General features: G+C 41.7%; 1 protein-coding gene across 7 annotated transcripts in view; it reads left to right on the top strand.

Annotated features, from left to right (window-relative positions):
• Positions 1-20,334, top strand: part of PLCH1 (phospholipase C eta 1) — a 367,659-nt gene that overhangs the window by 179,574 nt on the left and 167,751 nt on the right. For 3 of the 7 annotated variants that reach the window (XM_073674762.1, XM_073674761.1, XM_073674760.1), the window contains exon 1: positions 2,195-2,516. The exons of 2 other annotated variants lie outside the window; for them this stretch is intronic. In XM_073674762.1, the coding sequence (XP_073530863.1) occupies positions 2,435-2,516 (82 nt within the window). In that variant the 5' untranslated portion in view covers positions 2,195-2,434. Of the gene's footprint in view, positions 1-2,193; positions 2,517-20,334 lie in introns of those variants that run through there. 2 more of the 7 variants (XM_073674757.1, XM_073674763.1) reach the window with 2 other exon arrangements.

The following is a 20,334-nucleotide window of genomic DNA, read 5'->3' as shown; positions in this document are numbered from 1 at the left end:
TTGTTTGGGCTAAAGAACATAAGGAATGTACATTAGACCAGTGGAAATCTGTGCTTTGGTCTGATGAGTCCCAATTTGAGATCTTTGGTTCCAACCACCGTGTCTTTGTGCGATGCAGAAAAGGTGAACGGATGGACTCTACATGCCTGGTTTCCACCGTGAAGCATGGAGAAGGAGGTGTGATGGTGTGGGGGTGCTTTGCTGGTGACACTGTTTGTGATTTATTCAAAATTGAAGGCATACTGAACCAGCATGGCTACCACAGCATCTTGCAGCGGCATGCTATTCCATCCGGTTTACGTTTAGTTGGACCTTCATTTATTTTTCAACAGGACAATGACCCCAAACACACCTCCAGGCTGTGTAAGGGCTATTTGACCAAGAAGGAGAGTGATGGGGTCTACGCCAGATGACCTGGCCTCCACAGTCACCAGACCTGAACCCAATCGAGATGGCTTGGGGTGAGCTGGACCGCAGAGTGAAGGCAAAAGGGCCAACAAGTGCTAAGCATCTCTGGGAATTCCTTCAAGATTGTTGGAAGACCATTTCAGGTGACTACCTCTTGAAGCTCATCAAGAGAATGCCAAGAGTGTGCAAAGCAGTCATCAAAGCAAAAGGTGGCTACTTTGAAGAATCTAGAATATAAGACATATTTTCAGTTGTTTCACACTTTTTTGTTAAGTATATAATTCCACATGTGTTAATTCATAGTTTTGATGCCTTCAGTGTGAATGTACAATTTTCATAGTCATGAAAATACAGAAAAATCTTTAAATGAGAACGTGTGTCCAAACTTTTGGTCTGTACTGTATATAACCTATTGATATGGGCATACAGGTGATAGAAATGTAAATCTATTCATACCTGTATGCGTCATATTAATGGTCTTGTTTTGTGAAATCTTATATTTTATCTTTATGTTAAAGATGTCCAGTACTTTTTACTATGCCGCCAATGTATTTACCTTCTTCAGATAAGGGTTTTTTGTAAATACCATCGCTGGCCGCTCACAGGCATCACGTGACCCCTGGCTGCAGCTGTCTCTGACATCTGCTGATGTCACGTCAAGTTCCGGCTACAGTCGGGCGTTACTCAGTGCTGTGCTCCACGGTGAGTGATGGGCTGTTGGTGGGGTATCCCCTCGTGTGACACCCAGCATCCACCGTGCCCTTATTCATTGGGAAAGCACTCCGTGGATGCTGGGTGTGAGGCGCAGAGTAACCCTGCCCACAGTCCAATATTCACCGTGGTGAGCGCGTCACTGATGTCACGCCTCACTTGACGTTACATCAGAGGAGGCTGCAGCCGGGGGTCACGTGATGCCTGTGAGCGGCCTGCGGTAGCGCCGCTCACAGGCAAGAAGGACAAAGAGAGGTATTTACAAAAACCCTTATCTGAAGAGGGTAAATACATTGGGGGACATTTGGGCCATAGTAAGAAGTACTGGACAACTCCTTTTAATGATCCTTTCGAGGCCCCGGGGCCAGAAAGAATCTCCACCTCCTCTCCATTATATTAGTTCCCCCCTCCCCTGCACAGAGTCCTGTGACGTGTAGTTGCTGCGCTGTAATCCCGCGCCTGGGCGTTGAACTCCCTCCCTCCCTTTCTATGGGAGAAAGTCTCCGTGACTCAACGGCGCCTGCGCAGAAGACCACAGACTAGTGTATTCCATGATTCAGCATGCTCGATTTACATCTGATATTTGGATCGCACTCGGCCATTCAAGTCAGTGAGTCTGTGGAAAAAATCAGATTGCACTCAAACGACCTCTACGTGCAGTCCGATATTCACGGACTGATAGAATGGAGATTTTAAGGTCCTACACACTCTCGAAATTAGCGCCTGCAGTAAATATTTCTGAATTAATTCATTCTTAGTTTGATGCCAAAAATGAATTATTGATAAACAGTGGATGAATTCTGTAATTATTATTCACTACTTGTGCACACTGGAGGATGCATTTGTTCTAAATTATAATAAATGTGTTCTGGCTGCACATATATAATGATATGAACCTTTTCATCTCCAGTTACAATTTGAATGTTGCTACTTTTACCCTTTTCACATCATGTTAATGACTGCTACGTTCTCATGTCTATAGACTAGAGACTGCCCCTTGAGTTGCTACCAAAGGAATAGTACGTCGGCTGGAAGCATGCTCTGTTGGCTGAAGCTTTAGCACTTTGGGTAGTACTGTTTTTGAGTAGATGAGAAGTGGGTTACATGCAGCCCGGTCTCCTGATGGTTAGTGGATTAGAGTGCTTTTTGAGCGTTCGATGACAGCACAGCTTTTGCTCCAGTTTCAGCTTAGTGCATCCTGCTCAGCTGTTTAGATTTATTCTGCAATGGGAAGCAGATCTTGTCAGGTGCAATAACTATCATCTGCCTTAACGTGGAAGATCTCCAACAACATCTGGACTTTTCTTTAGCTCGAATGGCTTCCTTGCTGGCATCGGAGATGTACCATGTGGTAGGAAGTGTAGCCACTTCACAAAGATTCAGACTGGCACAAATGGGTTAGTACCTGGTTCAAAGTTCTGCTTGGGTTCCTTGTCTGGGACGATGCATGGAGCGTTGTGAACCGTTCTGTATCCATATCATTATGCCTTTCTGGTTTGCTTAATCGATGTTTAATGTTTCTTCCTATATTTGCATTATCTGTTTGCTTGGAGATTGAAATTTGACTTCATGGCAAGGAAATATTTTGCTTCCATTAGCCAAGCAGTGTTCACTTTCTTATCCATCGCCCAAAGCTTTGGCATGTTGGTGCTGTCACATTGTGTTACACCATTGCTGCTTTGAGTCCATTAATTACACATTTAATTATCTAGATTACGGAGGACCGTGCAATTGTCATTTATGTCAGAGAATGGGCTGAAGTCATTTGACAGTCTGGACCCTTTATAAAGAGAACATCTTCTTGATGGTTGCTCTTTTGTATGTGAGCTCTGAAAAGTTTCATTTGCAAATGATGATCTTACCCCCGACTCTTAGATCACTTCATTTAAAATGCATTTTATTATTTATCTGTAGGATTCGGTCTCTCCGCGGGCTGACAGCGCGCGTCTTTCTCTTTGCCTTAGCCATCAGCATTCAAGTCATTTTCTTTCAGAGGGGCTCAGAATATTGCAAGGGTCTGTGTGCGCTGTCAATAAGACAACACAAAGGCTCATCACGCCACATGCTGATAACATTATGAAGCCGGCACTGACCTCATTTATGGTGTCTGAAATTCATTATTAATTCTCATGTCAGGAAAACCCTAATCCTTGCACAGTATATTTATTCCACCTAGTCCCATTTGCTTCTGTTATGTAATGCGTGACCTTAGCTTCGCTGTTTTACCTCTTGGAATTAAGCTTTATACATATTCCATTTTATAGAGCTCCAAGTTGCTTATACCGAGTATCGCCACGATTCCATAGCGCTGCTGGTCTATTCTACTGTAATATGTAGAACATTGTCTTTACATTGTCATCTATTACAATATTTACTGTTGGACACGCACTAACATGGGAAACCAATGATTCCAGCCCCGTTCATATATTCGGTGCTTTTGTATCGGTGTTAGGGCTCGTGCACATGACTGATTTTCTCGTACGAGTGCTATCCGTGGACAAGGTGGAGAAACTTTTTTTTTTTCTCTCCATGTCCGAGAAAAACTGATGCCACGCCGATTAGAGTAATTGGACCATTTTTCTCGGATTGTGTGACCTACTCTTAGTGAAATTTAGGCTACATTTATGCTTTGCTTTTCTGTTTTATTCGTATCAAACATCGTTCAGGTGACTTTTCTGAATATGTTGTGGATACATGAGAGAGAGGAAATCGAGAGCGTTCCAGGCGACGACCGTTTCAGTCTCGCTGACACTTCTTCTGGACTATTGCGTGATGACATCAGAGCGTGGTATATACATGCTTGCTTGCCATAGTAACCATATACCCCTTACAGATATCAAAAACACAGTACAATAAATAAAAAAAAAATCAATGTAACTAGACACAGTACACAGCAGGGGCACATTTATAAGATTATCTCAGCACAGGAACATTTTATTTATACACATCCAATTGTGGATTATTTTTTTTTCATTTGAAGATCTATTGACTAAAATTAACTTTGTTCATGGGAAAACCCCTTTAACTATTCCGTGCACAAAATCCATCGCTCTTCTTTTTGAAGAAGAAGTGGTTGCCTCCTTGTGGTAAAAGGGCAACCTGCTTCATACCGGCCAAACTTAGCACTTTCAGGTCCGCATTATGCCTTTCTCCTATGTGATTGTGATGATCTTATACCGGTGCTAATAAATTAGTAGGAGTTGCTAAAACGTAGACATCATATTTAATTTTGCAATTCATTATCACACTGAAGGAAAGCATCTTTCAGTTAAAGCAAAGCAACAGTATGAACACAGTCCACATTTAACATTTCCTGATGGAATCGATTGTTCTAAGCAACTTTTATGTGATCTCCTGTAGCGTCTGCTAACAAGCTCATCTTTTAGATGGTGGCTCCGTTATAGGAAATTAATGGTTGCCTCTCGGCTATTTCTTTTAGATCTAAATCTTGTTCAATAAAATACCTACTTTTAAATACAGCCCCCCTAGTGATGGAAGCCATTGGAGTGTTTAAAAAAAATGTAAACCTTCTGTCTTAAGATTTCTTATATTTTCTTTTTTTATTAAATAATTCGTCTTGCATAAACTTACCAAACCTCTTTATGGTACTGTTTAGTTTCTTAAGGGGATAACTTCTATGGAGAAGACTACATTTTATCAGTAATTCCTTTGAATGAAAAACACCCCTCGATCTCTATTAATGCAACCAAGGTACATGAATTGACTGAAAAGTATTTGATTATTGTTTTACGTTTTTAAGGTGCACACTGTATTAATGGACAAAGGCATTTTTAGATACTGGTTTCTTATAAGGTTACATTCACACATCGCACATTTTTTACTGACCCATAGTGTTTAATTTATCCATGTATACATCAATTTTAACAATGGGTCTGTCTTCGGTCAAAGATACGGCATGGCCTATTCCCATCTGTTTTTTCGTATCTGACTTGTCCGTTAATGTCTATGGGGATCCATGAGACATGGATGAAATACAGAAGACCAGACTTTTACTTCAGTTAACAGATTCATTGATGTTTTTTATCTATTGACTTTTAACAGACAGTCCACCTGCCTGCAGTCCACCTGCCTGCAGTCCACCTGCCTGCAGTCCACCTGCCTGCAGTCCACCTGCCTGCAGTCCAACCGCCTGCAGTCCAACCGCCTGCAGTCCAACCGCCTGCAGTCCACCTATTCAGTGAAAAAAACAGATGTAACTAGGATAACCCCTGAGAATTAATTGGCAAAATAGCAGGGAAGAGGGAGAGGGAAAAAATATCAGCTCACCCATTAGTAGACAGCTGGAGGCTCTGTGTTAGAGGTGATCCGACAGCGGAATAGCCTTGGTTCCAGGCAATCACTTGGAATATAGAGCAAGAAAAAGGAGAGCAGCAGGTATCCAGCGGATCTTCATTAAAATATAGCTTTTATTCAAAACATATAAAAGCAGCCATGTCACAGCGACAACACACGGAGTACCAATCCACAGAGCATGGTCGTCCCAACGCGTTTCAGCTAGATGTTAGCCTTAATCATGGGAAGAGCGACCATTCTGGTCGCTCTTCTCTGAACTTGCTCCAGTTTGTCAATGTCTTTTTTTAAAATGTGGTGCCCAAAACTGGACACAGTATTCCAGATGAGGTCTGACCAAAGAGGAGTAAAGTGCGATAATGACTTCACGTGATCTAGACTGTATGCTTCTGTTAATACATCCCAGAATTGTATTTGCCTTTTTTGCTGCTGCATCACACTGTTGACTCATGTTCAGTCTATGATCTATTAGTATACCTAAGTCTTTTTCACATGTACTGTTGCTTAGCTCTATTTCTCCCATTCTGTATATGCTTTTTTCATTTTTATTGCCCAGATGTAGTACTTTGCATTTTTCCCTGTTAAAAAATATTCTGTTAGTTGCTGCCCACTGCTTCCGTTTATTTAGGTCTTTTTGAAGCCTCTCTCTCTCTCTTCTCTAGTGTTAGCTATCCCTCCTAGCTTTGTGTCATCAGCAAATTTAATCAGTTTATCCTCAATTCCTTCATCTAAATCATTGATAAAGATGTTGAACAATACAGGTCCCAGGACAGAGCCCTGTGGTACCCCACTTGAGACATTCATCCAACTGGATGTGAAGCCATTTACGACCACTCTTTGAGTCCGATCACTAAGCCAGTTATGAATCCACCTAACAGTTGCCTTGTCCATTCCATACTTGGTAATTTTTTCAATAAGGATGGTGTGAGATACTTTGTCAAATGCTTTGCTGAAGTCAAGATATACTATATCTACAGCATTTCCCTGATCCAACCAGTCAGTGATTCTGTCATAGAAGGAAATTAAGTTAGTCTGACATGACTTGTTAGTTACAAACCCATGCTGACTCTGGTTAATCACTTCATTCTTATCCAGGTACTTACATACATGTTGTTTAATAATTTGTTCAAAGATCTTTCCTGGTATAGAAGTCAGACTCACCGGCCTATAGTTCCCTGGGTCCACCTTCTTCCCCTTTTTGAAGATAGGAACAACATTTGCTCTTCTCCAGTCTTCTGGGACTTCTCCTGTTCTCCAAGAATTTTCAAAGATTATGGAGAGTGGTTCTAAAATTTCTTATACGATCTCCTTCAGTACTCTGGGGTGTAATTCATCTGGACCTGGAGTCTTGAACTCATTTATGTTAGCTAAATATTCCCTCACAGTCTTTCTGTTTACAGATAACCTGGATTCTTCTATTCCTTTAATAGGACAGTGAAGATCAGTTGATGTTACATATTCTTTCTGAGAGAAAACTGATGCAAAATAGGAATTAAAAAGTTCGGCCTTCCCAACATCCTTTCTTACCGTTTCACCATTTTCATCCTGTAAAAATCCTATAGCATCTTTGACTTTTCTTTTACTTTTGACATACCCCCAGAATCCTTTTTTATTGCTTTTGACATCTCTTGCAAGCCTTAATTCATTGTCAGCTTTAGCTAACCTGATACGTGCCCTACAGGTTCTGCAGACTGCATTATAATCTTCTTTAGATATGCCTCCCTCTTTCCATTTGATAAACATTTCTTTATTTCTTTTTAGCATGTGTTTAAGTTCTGTGTTCATCCATCCTGGTTTCCTTAAATGCTTCCCATTCTTCCTACTTTTCGGGATTGTTAACGATTGTGCTTTGAGAATCTCATTTTTAAAAATTTCCCATCCTTCCTCGACATTTTTGTCCTTAAGGACATCCAGCCATGGGATCCCTCCTATTCTCTTTCTGAGTCGCTTAACATCTGCCTTTCTGAAATCTAACCTTGAAGTTTGATTCTTCACATGTCTTCCTCCTCTAGTTATCCAAAATTCTATAATAACATGATCGCTGCCTCCTAGGGTCCGAGCCACTTTTACCTCCTCAACCATTTCCTCCTTGTTTATAAGGATTAGATCCAAAGTAGCAGATCCCCTTGTTTTGAAAGATAAAGTCGTCAGCAAGAGAGGATAAGAATTTGCTTGACCTGTTAGTTTTACTTGAGAGAGATTCCCAACAAATGTCTGGAAAGTTAAAATCTCCCATGACTACTACGTCATATTTTTTGGAGAAATATGTAGTGTCTTTTAGATGTTATGGCATTTTTCTATCTTTGTTCCCTTCTTCTGTTCTCTTCTTTCTCCATAGACTTTTATAGGCACTAGCAAAAAGAGAACGGACTAAAATTCATCCATGGCCTTTAAAAACACATAGGTCAACTGCTGTGTAATGAGTGTGAAACTTATTTATACACTTGTATATTATGGCTGATTTGGGTGTATATTTCATTTACGTAATACAAACTGCTGTAAACTGTACTCTGTAGACAAAATCATAGTGGTGCACCCAGGAGTGTTCTGATTGCTCTTGATGTATTTGATTGCTATTGACCATATTTGTAAGAGATTTAGTATACAACACTAGAAATTACCAAAGTTATTAAAAAAGGATATGTATGTGGGTGTTATCCCAGAAAATATGGTTTAAAAAAAATAGCAAAAACACCCAAATTATCAATACAAATATTTTTATTTCATAAATATAAAAACTGCCTCTTGGCAGAACAATAAAAATATATAAAATAGGGGGAAAGAAACAGGAAGAATCACAAAAAAACATATACAAAGTGGGTATAATTAATTGGTATCTGTGACGATGCAGCCTATAGTCTTACTAAGTCTGACGTTTTAGATTTGTTTATCCATGAGAAATACACGATTATCTTTGTGGACTTGTAAATGTATGTGCATTTCAAGAAGGACAGACCAGTATTTGTATAACCCTTATTGTTATCTCCTCTTGGGTTTGAAAACAATGATGTTTGCTAATATTCTAATTACATATTGTGCTAAAAGCCATCTGAGTGTTTATTTACAAGAGCCCCTGTGATACAAACTATGTAATTAATTAGCTCAAACAATGAGTCCTGAGTGAGCCCTTCGCCTTTACCTCTAACCCCGACCTGTGACTGATAACCCCCTTTTTCTATTTACATATAAAAGGTCATCTATCCTGCTGAAAGTTGACTTAAAAACAGAGAATCAAGGAGAAGCAAGGAGTCACAGACACTCAGACTCTCTTCACACCGTCAGCTTGGTAGTATGGCTTTAACCAAAGAGACACAGATTTGGATTCTACATGATTCTAGCCTAAGAGTATATAGCCCTGACTGGAAAGATACTGATCTGCTCCATTAACCATCAGAGAGCCCACGGATACATTTGGGGAGACCAGGTTGGTACGATGAAGTCACCTGGCCCAATGGATGTTGTTTAGGGTTGCCAGATGGGACTCTCTGGTTGCCTGGAACTCATGGAGACATTTGGAGAAGCCAGATTGGGACCAGCCGGTCATCTGGCCTCATGGAAACTCTTGGAGAGGCCAGGGTGGGACCCTGGGGTTTCCTGGCCTTGTACATTGATTAACTGCTAGCTTCCTAAGCTTGCCGCTACCTCCTCTCTGTGGGGGCCCGCCAGAAGGGGGGGGCCACTGGTTGAGGTAGTTGGCCCTGGAAGTCCCAAAGTCGCAGCTGTTCTGTCCCAAGCGGGCGGAGTGGAAGGGTGAGACTGTGTTGCTGGGATTGTTCTATGTATTTATTATCTGCTTTGTGGTTCAAAAAAGTATTGCCTCTCTGTTTTACCCTCACCCTGCGTTGTCTGAGTAGTGTTACGCCCACGGAAGACCCCGTGTCTTCACAGTATCAATTACAGAATAACATGATGACACATGTAGGTAATGCAAATATGTTATCCTTGTAGAATTCTCACAATTGTGCTCAATGGTATTAAAGAATATAGTACCTTTAATATGCACAGTAACCTGTGTCTATAGGGTTATTACCATGAAAAACAGTGGACCTACACCATGACTCATAGTGGACCTCCAGAGTAACATACCATGATATATATACTGAGAACCGCTTCAGAATGTACCACAATGTGGAATATAAATAAGTAAAAAAAGTTATAATACCAGATATAGCTGTCCCTATGCTCCAAATTGGCTTAAAGCTACCTGGCGAAACGTACATTGGAGCATTGGGACCGCTATATCTGGTATTATAACTTTTTGTACTTTTTTACCGTATATTACACATTGTGGTACATTGTGAAGAGGTTCAGTATATATATTATGATATGTTACTCTGTAGGTCCACTGTGAGTCATGGTAATAACCCTATAGACACAGGTTACTGTGCATATTAAGGGTACTATATTTTTTAATACCATTGAGATATGTGCTAATTCTGCAAGCATATTTGCATTACCTCTATTTTTTGACCCGCTATGTGTCATCATGTTATTCTTCAATTGATACCAATTAATTATACCCACTTTGTATATGTTTTCCTGTGTTTCTTCCTGTTTATTGTCCCCTATTTTATATATTTTTATTGTTCTGACGAGGCAGTTTTTATATTTATGAAATAAAAATATTTTTATTGATAATATTGGTGTTTTTGCTATTTTGTTATTCATATTTGTAAGAGACTCTACAGTCTATTACCAGCAGTCATACTGCCCCCACTCATACCTGCTTGCCTACATGGGGATATTAAAAACTGTCCCTGCCTGCCTTTGGGAGCAATTAAAATTGACTATTTTAATATCATTATAAAATGCTTGGCCTTTTTCTCCTTATTGTAACAGTGCACCCCTGCACAGCTTATTAATAACAAAATAATTCAATGCATTAACCCCAAAAAGGGGCATACAGCAATAGTGGGTACAGGACTTGCAGGGGCACCTGGAGCCTATTGTAGAAGACCAATACTATTAAAAACCATTGATACCCTTCATCGTGCCAACAAAATGTCCACATCTTCCTTTACCACGCTCAAAATCACCCCATTGCTGTTCACATCATACGCAACAAACGCCTTATGCCCGCCCTCCCCATGCTTCTCATGCCCCCAAACTCACCTGCTAATTTACAGCAGACCCCTATGCCACCCACATCTGCATTTATCACTTTTACCAATAGTGCGCGCATGAAATCCGGCTTCACATGACTAATTATATGTACTATCTACACAATGTTCAAAGTGTTCTTCCACCCCAAATATTTAAAAAAAACAACATAATTCGTGTGTAGTCATCATACCTAATGCACTCGGTTATGCTGCCACCACCTTTGTCTGTCATTGATGTCATTGCTTTCTTTTTCTTCAAAATGGCTGCCTAGTGGAATGTCTGAACCATGTCTCCCCATCTTTTTCATTGGTGTTCAGATCGAACAGCCCCATTGAAAGTGGTACTGTGTCCATCCCCTGGCAGAGAGCAGGCATGGGAGATGTGCTTCAAACTTTCCAAAATCCTCCTTGTGCCTCAACGGCGGCCATTTTGGAGAACAGTGCACTGATGGCAGACAGAGGCAGCAAAACGGAGCACATTCGAAGTGTAAAGTCACATTTAATATTAGTGGGGGATGGTGGCTCTGAATGGTTGCAGAGAGTCTGTAGAGAATAATGGATACAGATGAGGTTGTAGTTGCAGCTGCCGGTCATTGGGCCAGGCTGGCGGCATGCCGGGGTGGCATATACAGAGCAGCTTTCATGGGACCTTGGGACTGTTAGTTTTGAATCCTATTTGGCCTAGCAATAAAGCCGAAAGCAATAACAGCACTGTACAAATGGCGCATGTCCTTAAAATGAGATGCACTTCCATGAGTGACCTTCTGCTTGGCACTTCTACTTGGAATTGCCATTTTCTCTCTGACATGGCATATCCTTTGCTGTGCTTGAGCATAGCTCATTTAACCGTTGGCACCTTGCTTTCATGTCGGAACGTCATGCATTCTTTTCTGCAGCCTGTAGTAATAAAATCACAGTGACAGGGTTTGCTGATCCTTTGTTATGTAGGTAATAGTGACCCCCCACCCCATATTTAAAAGTAATTAGGGTCTCTATACAAGAAGCTAAATGCCAGGGAGATTAATTATGTAATGTCTTAGGATCCCTTACTGCGTTTAAAAGATCACCTATTATAGTATGGATTTCAAAGAAACCTTCAACAATACTTCTAGATATATGAAGAACATCTAAGGTTTGTGTATATTTTGAGAATACAAAATGCCATGTATTTGTTTTGGAATTAAATGATAAATCTATTAAGTGTGTAAATTCCTAATGTAAGAATATGAAAAGACTGTTTTGGAAAAACAAATATTTGTGATCTAACCAGGTGTGGTCTACACTGCTGGATATGGTAGTCACATAGCCATTGTCACCCTCATCCAGTTGACCAGAATTCGAAAAAAGTTGCTACTTTTACCCCAGAGACAGCACAACGCATGTTCATAGGCTTCATCTTTTATTGCAGCTAATTAACATTCAAATGAATTAATTAACCAATCTGGCTTGGATTGAATTTTTTTTTTTTTTTTAAATGTAGTAGTCCTACTGGGTAGATGTTGCACACAGCAGGCTCACACAGTGAGGTGGTTCTTCTAAGCCCAAGGTCCGGGTGGACACACGGGCATCAGTGCAGTAGCTAGCTGGTGAACACGGGCAGTTGAAAGACTGGAGTCAGCTGGCAAGCAGGAGACGTCCAGCTGACCACATTCAAGTAGGCAGACATGTAGAAGGCTAATTAAAGTTTTAATAAAGTTCTGGAAACCGCAAGTGGACAAGAGACGTGTTGGAAGCCACAGGCTGACACATAGAAGGCAAGCTAAAAGTCTAAATAAAGTCTTGGAAACCACAAACAAGCAGACGGGATGCTGGAATCTGCAAGAAGGCGGGAAATGTCCAGGTGACCACAGGCAAACAGGCGGGATGCTGTAAACTGCAGGCAAGTAGGAAACATCCAGAAGACCACAGGCAAGTAGGCGGGATTCTGGAAACCACAGGAAGAAGATCACAGGCAAGAAGGTGGCATGCTGGAAAAAGCAAGCAGGAAATGTCCAGGAGATCACAGGCAAGCAGGCAGGATGTTGGAGACCACAGGCAGGCGGGAGACATCCAGGAGACTACAGGCAGATTGCAGAGTTACTGATGACCTTGGGAAGATTGCAGAATTACTGAAGACCTCGGGCAGATTGCACAGTTTCTGGAAACTGCAGACAAGCAGGAGGCGTCATGGAGACACAGACAGCAGACTAAACTCCGGAGTAGCAAGAAAGTGTAATTCCATGAAAACCATACACAGCCAGGAAGACGTCCTGAATACCACAGGTGGACACGTAGAAGAGGTCATAGAAGACCTGGGACAGGTAGCAGACAAAACTCTGGAGAAACTAGAAAGCATGAATACCATGGAAGTTGCAGACAGTCAGAAAGACGTCCTGGAAATTGCACGCAGGATGCATGTACTGGAAACCGCAGGCAAGTAGGTAGCGATACTGGAAATCACAGGTAGTCCTGAAGACCAATGACAGGTAGCAAGGTTACTGTAAACTGCTGACAAGTAGGTGAAGACCTCCAATGATGGGTAGGAAGCTGCAGACAAGTAACTCAGGGACTGGAAACTAAAGACAAGCAGGAGACGTCCTGATGACTGTGGACTGGAACTGTGCACAGACAATTGAGTTACTAGCAAGTCTTTGAGAAATACCAAGCCACAGGTGTGTGTCTTGCGAGGCCTTGTATATGGCCTAGGTAATAGAGTACAACACATGGGAGCTCACTTTTACATTGGCCACATTTTTTGATCTTTATTATTTATAGAAGTCGTCTATGTTCCAATTTTCTATGTGTTGGGCTACAGATTTAGGTCTCATTCACACATCAGTATTTTTGATCAGCATTTCATCAGTATTTGTATACCAAAACCAGAAGTGTGTCCAAAACACAGAACATGTGTCTATCTTTCAATTACAGTTTTTCTCTAAAGGTTCTACTAGAGGTTTTAGCATGCAAACACCGATTTCAAAATACTGACGTGTGTATGAGTGAATCCAACGTGTGAATCAAACGATGTATCACTTAGATTACTGGGTGCTGCCTTTCTGACAGAGAGTTTTTAGATTTAGTAGAAAGCAGAGCTGAGAAAGCTAACCCCACCCACACCAGGCTCTCCATGTTCAAAGTCCATACAGTAAGCTGCTTATCACAGGAGTGGGCCTGTCAGTCCAAGGCTCATGTGACCAGTTAGTCTCAGCAATGATAAGCTACTAGTGCTAAAACAATCATTTTAAGCAGTGGCATTGCTGAAATCTGTGTTTTAACCCCAACCTCATGCTGTCTTCAGATTACATAGCAAAAAACTGCTGACCGATTCCCTTTAAGCAAAATCATGAACCAAGAAATCTTAAATATATAAAGAGGAGTAATCTATAGCTATACTTTCCATCCTGTTGAAAAAAAGAAGTCTGTCTATTCTTTCTAGCTGGATGGTGGCAGATTGTGTTGAATTGGAATCATAGCAAGTTGTATTACTTAAAGAGGACCCTTTACCAAATGTTTCATGTTGAACTGGGCACACCATGTGGCTGCAGAGAGGAATAAAACAATATTGTTATATTTTTTAATTTCGCCTCTCTAAGTCCAGGTGGATGTTATTGGATGGCAACTCATACAGGGAAAGTACACCCCCCCAGCGAAATGATTTAATCGACACCCACCTGGATGTAACAAGAGTTAATTCATTAGGTGCCAAATACTTTGATTGCTAATATCTCCCCAATGGAGATGCGAAATTTTAAGAAAAAAAAACAACACGATTTATTTAGCTCTGCAGGCTCTATTACATCGTGTGTCCAGCTCAACATGAAAAATGTTGTGAAAGTTCTTCTTTAATGCAACTCTGAGAAAAATGAAGATGGAGGCATCTGTATCCATCTGAATGAGTTGTAAAAGTCTCAGAAAGGGAAAGTCTCCATCCAACCAGGTGTCAAGTATAACGGCTTCCACCTTATTTCAGCAAACTGATAAGACTTGAAGCATTGACTCATATGTTGTTTAGCTCTAGGTGGCATTTGTAAGCAAGTCTACCCTTCTTTTTTCCCCTCTGTTTTCTTTTCCTTGCCCAAGAAGTTTTTTTTTTATCTATTCCATTAGGCCATAGACCTCAGTGGAAATTGAAAAGAAACAAGTGTCTATAAGCAAACAGATATTTTTCATTTCCAGACATCTCTTTGTACGTTTAGAACCTTGAAACACGTAGAGAATGTAAAGACATTTTGTGAGGCTGTTAAGTTCTGGTCAGGAGACTTATAGCTTGTCCGGACATTGTAGTCTATACTTGGACTGTGAATGTCGAACATGTGAAATCAGCATAAAGGCGCAGTCAGACGGCCGTATAAATTGGACCGAGATTGGATGGCAATTCACGGATGGCCCACGGCTCTCCCAATTTAAGTGTTACAGCTTTATATATTATTATGCAGTGGACACTCTTGGCAGCCAGTCCGATTTATACGGCCGTCTGACTTCTCCCGAAGACTGACAATGCAACCAAATAACTTCCCCGACCACTCAATTATTAGTATTTCCTCTCAACTCCATGTTTGTTTTATGTGAAGCAATGAGCTATCGCCATAAATTTCCAACAGTTGCTTGTTTCTCTGCAGAGCTAAAAATGGGACATGTTGAGCGCCAACATGTTTGGAGTGACGTTTTGGAAGCGCCCATAATATAATGTTTATGGAACATCGTGGCTTAAGTAAGATTTTGGCACTGTGTATTACACGTAATATTAGGTGTTCAGTCACTTTATAGCTTTTCACGTCTCACAGCTTTAGGCCGGGTTCACATTAGCGTTGTAATTATTGGCAGAATCACATCTGCAGATTGCAGACATGACAGGGTCCACATTCAGCTACGTGCAATCGTCTGCATAGCGGACAGGTACAGGTGCTGCCTCAGTCTGTGTGGAGAATCACTCACGTGCACTAGCACATTGGTCAAGGTGCCGTCCGTACGCAGTCCAATGCGCTAACCAATAACATTCACAGACTGAAAACACAGTTGGATTATCCCGGCCTTAGGCCGAATTCACATGACCCTATAAAGGATCTGTTGTCATATCAATAGGAAGTGTACATGCTTTCTGTCCATGTGCAGTTCCCTGTGTGCCCATACAGTGGTGGCCAAAAGTATTGGCACCCCTGCAATTCTGTCAGATAATACTCAGTTTCTTCCTGAAAATGATTGCAATCACAAATTTTTTGGTATTATTATCTTCATTTAATTTGTCTTCAATGAAAAAACACAAAAAGAATTGTCCTAAAGCCAAATTGGATATAATTCCACACCAAACCTAAAAAAGGGGGTGGACAAAAGTATTGGCACTGTTTGAAAAATCATGTGATGCTTCTCTAATTCGTGTAATTAACAGCACCTGTAACTTACCTGTGGCACCTAACAGGTGTTGGAAATAACTAAATCACACTTGCAGCCAGTTAACATGGATTAAAGTTGACTCAACCTCTGTCCTGTGTCCTTGTGTGTACCACATTGAGCATGGAGAAAAGAAAGAAGACCAAAGAACTGTCTGAGGACTTGAGAAACCAAATTGTGAGGAAGCATGAGCAATCTCAAGGCTACAAGTCCATCTCCAAAGACCTGAATGTTCCTGTGTCTTCCGTGCGCAGTGTCATCAAGAAGTTTAAAGCCCATGGCACTGTGGCTAACCTTCCTAGATGTGGACGGAAAAGAAAAATTGACGAGAGATTTCAACGCAAGATTGTGCGGATGGTGGATAAAGAACCTCGGCTAACATCCAAACAAGTTCAAGCTGCCCTGCAGACCGAGGGTACAACCGTGTCAACCCGTACTATCCATCGGCGTCTGAATGAAAAGGGACTGTATGGTAGGATACCCAGGAAGACCCCACTTCTTACCCCGAGACATGAAAAAGCCAGGCTGGAGTTTGCCAAAACTTACCTGAGAGAGCCTAAAACGTTTTGGAAGAATGTTCTCTGGTCAGATGAGACAAAAGTAGAGCTTTTTGGGAAAAAGCATCAACATAGAGTGTACAGGAAAAAAAAAGAGGCATTCAAAGAAAAGAACACGGTCCCTACAGTCAAACATGGCGGAGGTTCCCTGATGTTTTGGGGTTGCTTTGCTGCCTCTGGCACTGGACTGCTTGACCGTGTGCATGGCATTATGAAGTCTGAAGACTACCAACAAACTTTGCTGCATAATGTAGGGCCCAGTGTGAGAAAGCTGGGTCTCCCTCAGAGGTCATGGGTCTTCCAGCAGGACAATGACCCAAAGCACACTTCCAAAAGCACTATAAAATGGTTTGAGAGAAAGCACTGGAGACTTCTAAGGTGGCCAGCAATGAGTCCAGACCTGAATCCCATAGAACACCTGTGGAGAGATCTCAAAATGGCAGTTTGGAGAAGGCACCCTTCAAATATCATGGACCTGGAGCAGTTTGCCAAAGAAGAATGGTCTACAATTCCAGCAGAGCATTGTAAGAAACTCATTGATGGTTACCGGAAGCGGTTGTTCGCAGTTATTTTGGCTAAAGGTTGTGCAACCAAGTATTAGGCTGAGGGTGCCAATACTTTTGTCTGGCCCATTTTTGGAGTTTTGTGTGAAATGATCAATGATTTGATTTTTGCTTCATTCTCTTTTGTGTTTTTTTCCTTGCAAGCAAATTAAATGAAGAGAATAATACCAAAGAATTTGTGATTGCAATCATTTTCAGGAAGAAACTGAGTATTATCTGACAGAATTGCAGGGGTGCCAATACTTTTGGCCACCACTGTATGTGTTGTTTGGCACAATTCAAGCAATCTGAAATAGTGTCGGATAGTCCATGCTGTGATTTTTTTTCCCATGAGGATACTTGTGAGAAATTGTTCACATGCCTTGTGCCATTGACTGCTGTGGCTATGGGTGCCGTCACTTCTGGAATAGGACATGGACCAAAACATTGTCTGAATGAGGCTTTAAGGCCTGTTATCATTTGTACAACAATTGTCCCCGTAGATCATCTTGTGGTCATCAGTGCATCCCCTGTTTATACCACACAATGTGCTGCCACGTGCTGTCGACACAAATGATCCAATTGCCCAACTAATCATCCTTTTACGTTCCGTTGGATGATTGCCGGCATGTTGACACCAGCCAGTAGTTAAGAAGGAGCGTTTCTAAGACACTCGCAGGACGATTATTGGCCCATCGAAAAGGGACTGTAGAATAGCCCAGGATGATGGCCCTTAAAATAGAGCAGTCACATCAACCTGCACTCTGCTGATTCATAGGACAATTGCAGGATTTGAATTCTTTGGCAACATTGTAATTAGAAATTTCATATTCACAAAAGGAGCAATTCCAATCATATAAATATGTAATGCAGTTGTTATTCATGCAGTTTATTAATACATTGGTGTAAGTTTATGGAAATCTAGCCTAGAATTTCACCACCAAAAAATGCATTTTTGGCATTCCAATAACTCACCCTCCCAGATAATACAACGATTGTTACAGGACAGAATCTGTAATTATATTATGTTCCAGATAGCAGGGATAAAGTGCTGAGCGCGATGCACTACAACTCGTCTAAAGCTTTGATTTTAATTGAATTGGCAGAAAGTGGGCTGGGAGTGTAAACCGCTGCTCCTTAATAATCTGTCTGTCGATCAGCTTTTAGGAGGGCTTTCCCATTGCCTTGTGCCTAGGAAAGCAACACTGCGGATTATCCATCTTCAATTACCTGAATAGCTGGCAAATGAATGCTTTGTAATGGTTTATTCATATGTGATCTAAATAAAATGTTATCCTTTAGTTGTGCTGGCAGAACAGTTCCACCGGGAGAATTTGCAATGGTTTATGATATAGTTTCAACAGTCAGTAAGCAGGGAAAAGCAACGAAACCATCCCCATCAAGGAAGCTGACGATTAAGATGTTTGTTCTGATTGGAATTACAATATGATGTGTCATAGAGGTCATCTATAATTGTATTTTTTATGACCGCAGAGACCGGTCATGACTGAATTGCTGTGGTCCATTTACGTCACTGGATGGCAAACGATGACCGATATGCCAGCTGCTACACTAGAAGACTTTCCTCTAAATAAAGATAACCTTATGTCCTAAAGAGACAAAAGAATATTTTAGAGCCACATATGGCTTATGGGCTCTGTGTACAGGGCAGCTCCAGACATTGACGCACTAAGGAAGGGGATGTCCACTACTAGGACAACCTCTTCTCAATCTAATTGTTTGCCCCTGTTAAAATAAAAACACTTATACTCCTCTCCTGTGCTAGCGCTGGTCCAGCAGTGATGGCACTCTTATTCTCAGGGCTCACATCACATTATGTCACGGGAGCCCTGCGCCCATTCACCGCCAGCTTCACTGTCCCCGCCTTCAGACAAATCGAACATTGAGCGGAAGTCAAGAGAGCAGCAGGAGCCCAGACTTCCTGTTGATATTCGATACATCTGAAGACAGAGACAGTGAAGTCGGAGGTGATTGGGCGCAGGGCTCGGGTGACATAACATCCTCATGTGAGGGCCAACACCGCTGGGACAGCACCGACATGGGAGGTGTGTATACGTTTTTTAACTGGGTAAAACATTCAGAATGAGAAGGGGGTTGTCCTTGTGGTGGACATCCTCTTTAAATGGGTTGTACATTATTACCAAACATGGCAGCTTAGTTTTATTGCAGTGTGATCTTATATTTCCCTTGCAGCAGCTTCAATAGGGAAAATGTGTATTTAACTGTGGCCTTTCACTGGTAAAATCACTGTCTGATAAAACAGCACCTTTTTAATAGGATTATAAATAATTACTTGGTCAAATCTCTAATATACTTACCTTGTAATGTCTTCACATGCTGTTCCGTCCAGATGTGTCCGGATTCCAGGATTCCAAGCGGCGAAAGTTCGCCGACCACCATATTGGGACACCCAAGTGATGGGTGTCTCAATATGGAAACCACTGGTGGTACCAGCCTCTTGCACGGTACCACCAGCGGAGCACAATCGTGAACACACCGTACATGCCGCCGGGATCAGCCTAATGATACACTGACCGCCGACATCTTTGTACAGGAGGAGTGCATGCGCATGTTTTAATGTGACCGCCGCTATCTGCCTGCACAAAGATGGCGGTGGTCTGATTTACTGCGCGGGGAGACAACTCAAACGAGAGAACACATGAGGGAAGAAGACAGCACGGGTGGCGAGAGAGAGAGCAGACAAGGGGGAGAGCACATGGGGTACACAGGTCAAAGAAGAGATCACATGAGAGGAGAAGACAGCAGATGGGGGAGCGAGAAAGCACACAGGGGGGTGGAGAGAGACAGCACAGGGGGGAGACAGCTCAAACAGAATAGCCCATGAGGGGAGAACACAGCACAGGAAGGAGAGAGACATCAGACAAGGGGGATAGCACATGGGGTAGACAGGTCAAAGAAGAGAGCACAGACGGGAGAAGTCAGCACATGGGGGAGAGAGAGAGTGGATAGGTGGGTGAGCACATTGGGGTGGGGGGATTCTTAACGCTGCAAAGCCTGCCCCCATCTTGACATTACCGCCCTCCCGATGCGATAGCATCGGGCCTCCGTCTTCAATAAGATTCTTTTTTTGCTTCTTTTTTTAATATTTGGTTTTCAGTACTACACATTTGTAAAAATGTGATCAATGACTGCTCATATTCTTTTGGTCTAGAGGTTAGAAGCCTCCTCCATCATCTAGAACTGGAGTACAACTGGTTATAGGTCACACTAGTCCTACAGCTTTAGCTAGAAATAACAAGTATTTGAGATCTTTTGGATTTGATGTTTGATTTAGTTAACCAAGTTTTGCGAAGT

Source organism: Phyllobates terribilis, unplaced genomic scaffold (assembly GCF_046119375.1).
Source record: "Phyllobates terribilis strain yellow unplaced genomic scaffold, ASM4611937v1 Scaffold_3__8_contigs__length_932513732, whole genome shotgun sequence".
Taxonomy (NCBI): Eukaryota; Metazoa; Chordata; class Amphibia; order Anura; family Dendrobatidae; genus Phyllobates; species Phyllobates terribilis.
Note: the sequence above shows the minus strand (reverse complement) of the source record. Positions and strands in the feature narration are given on the sequence as shown.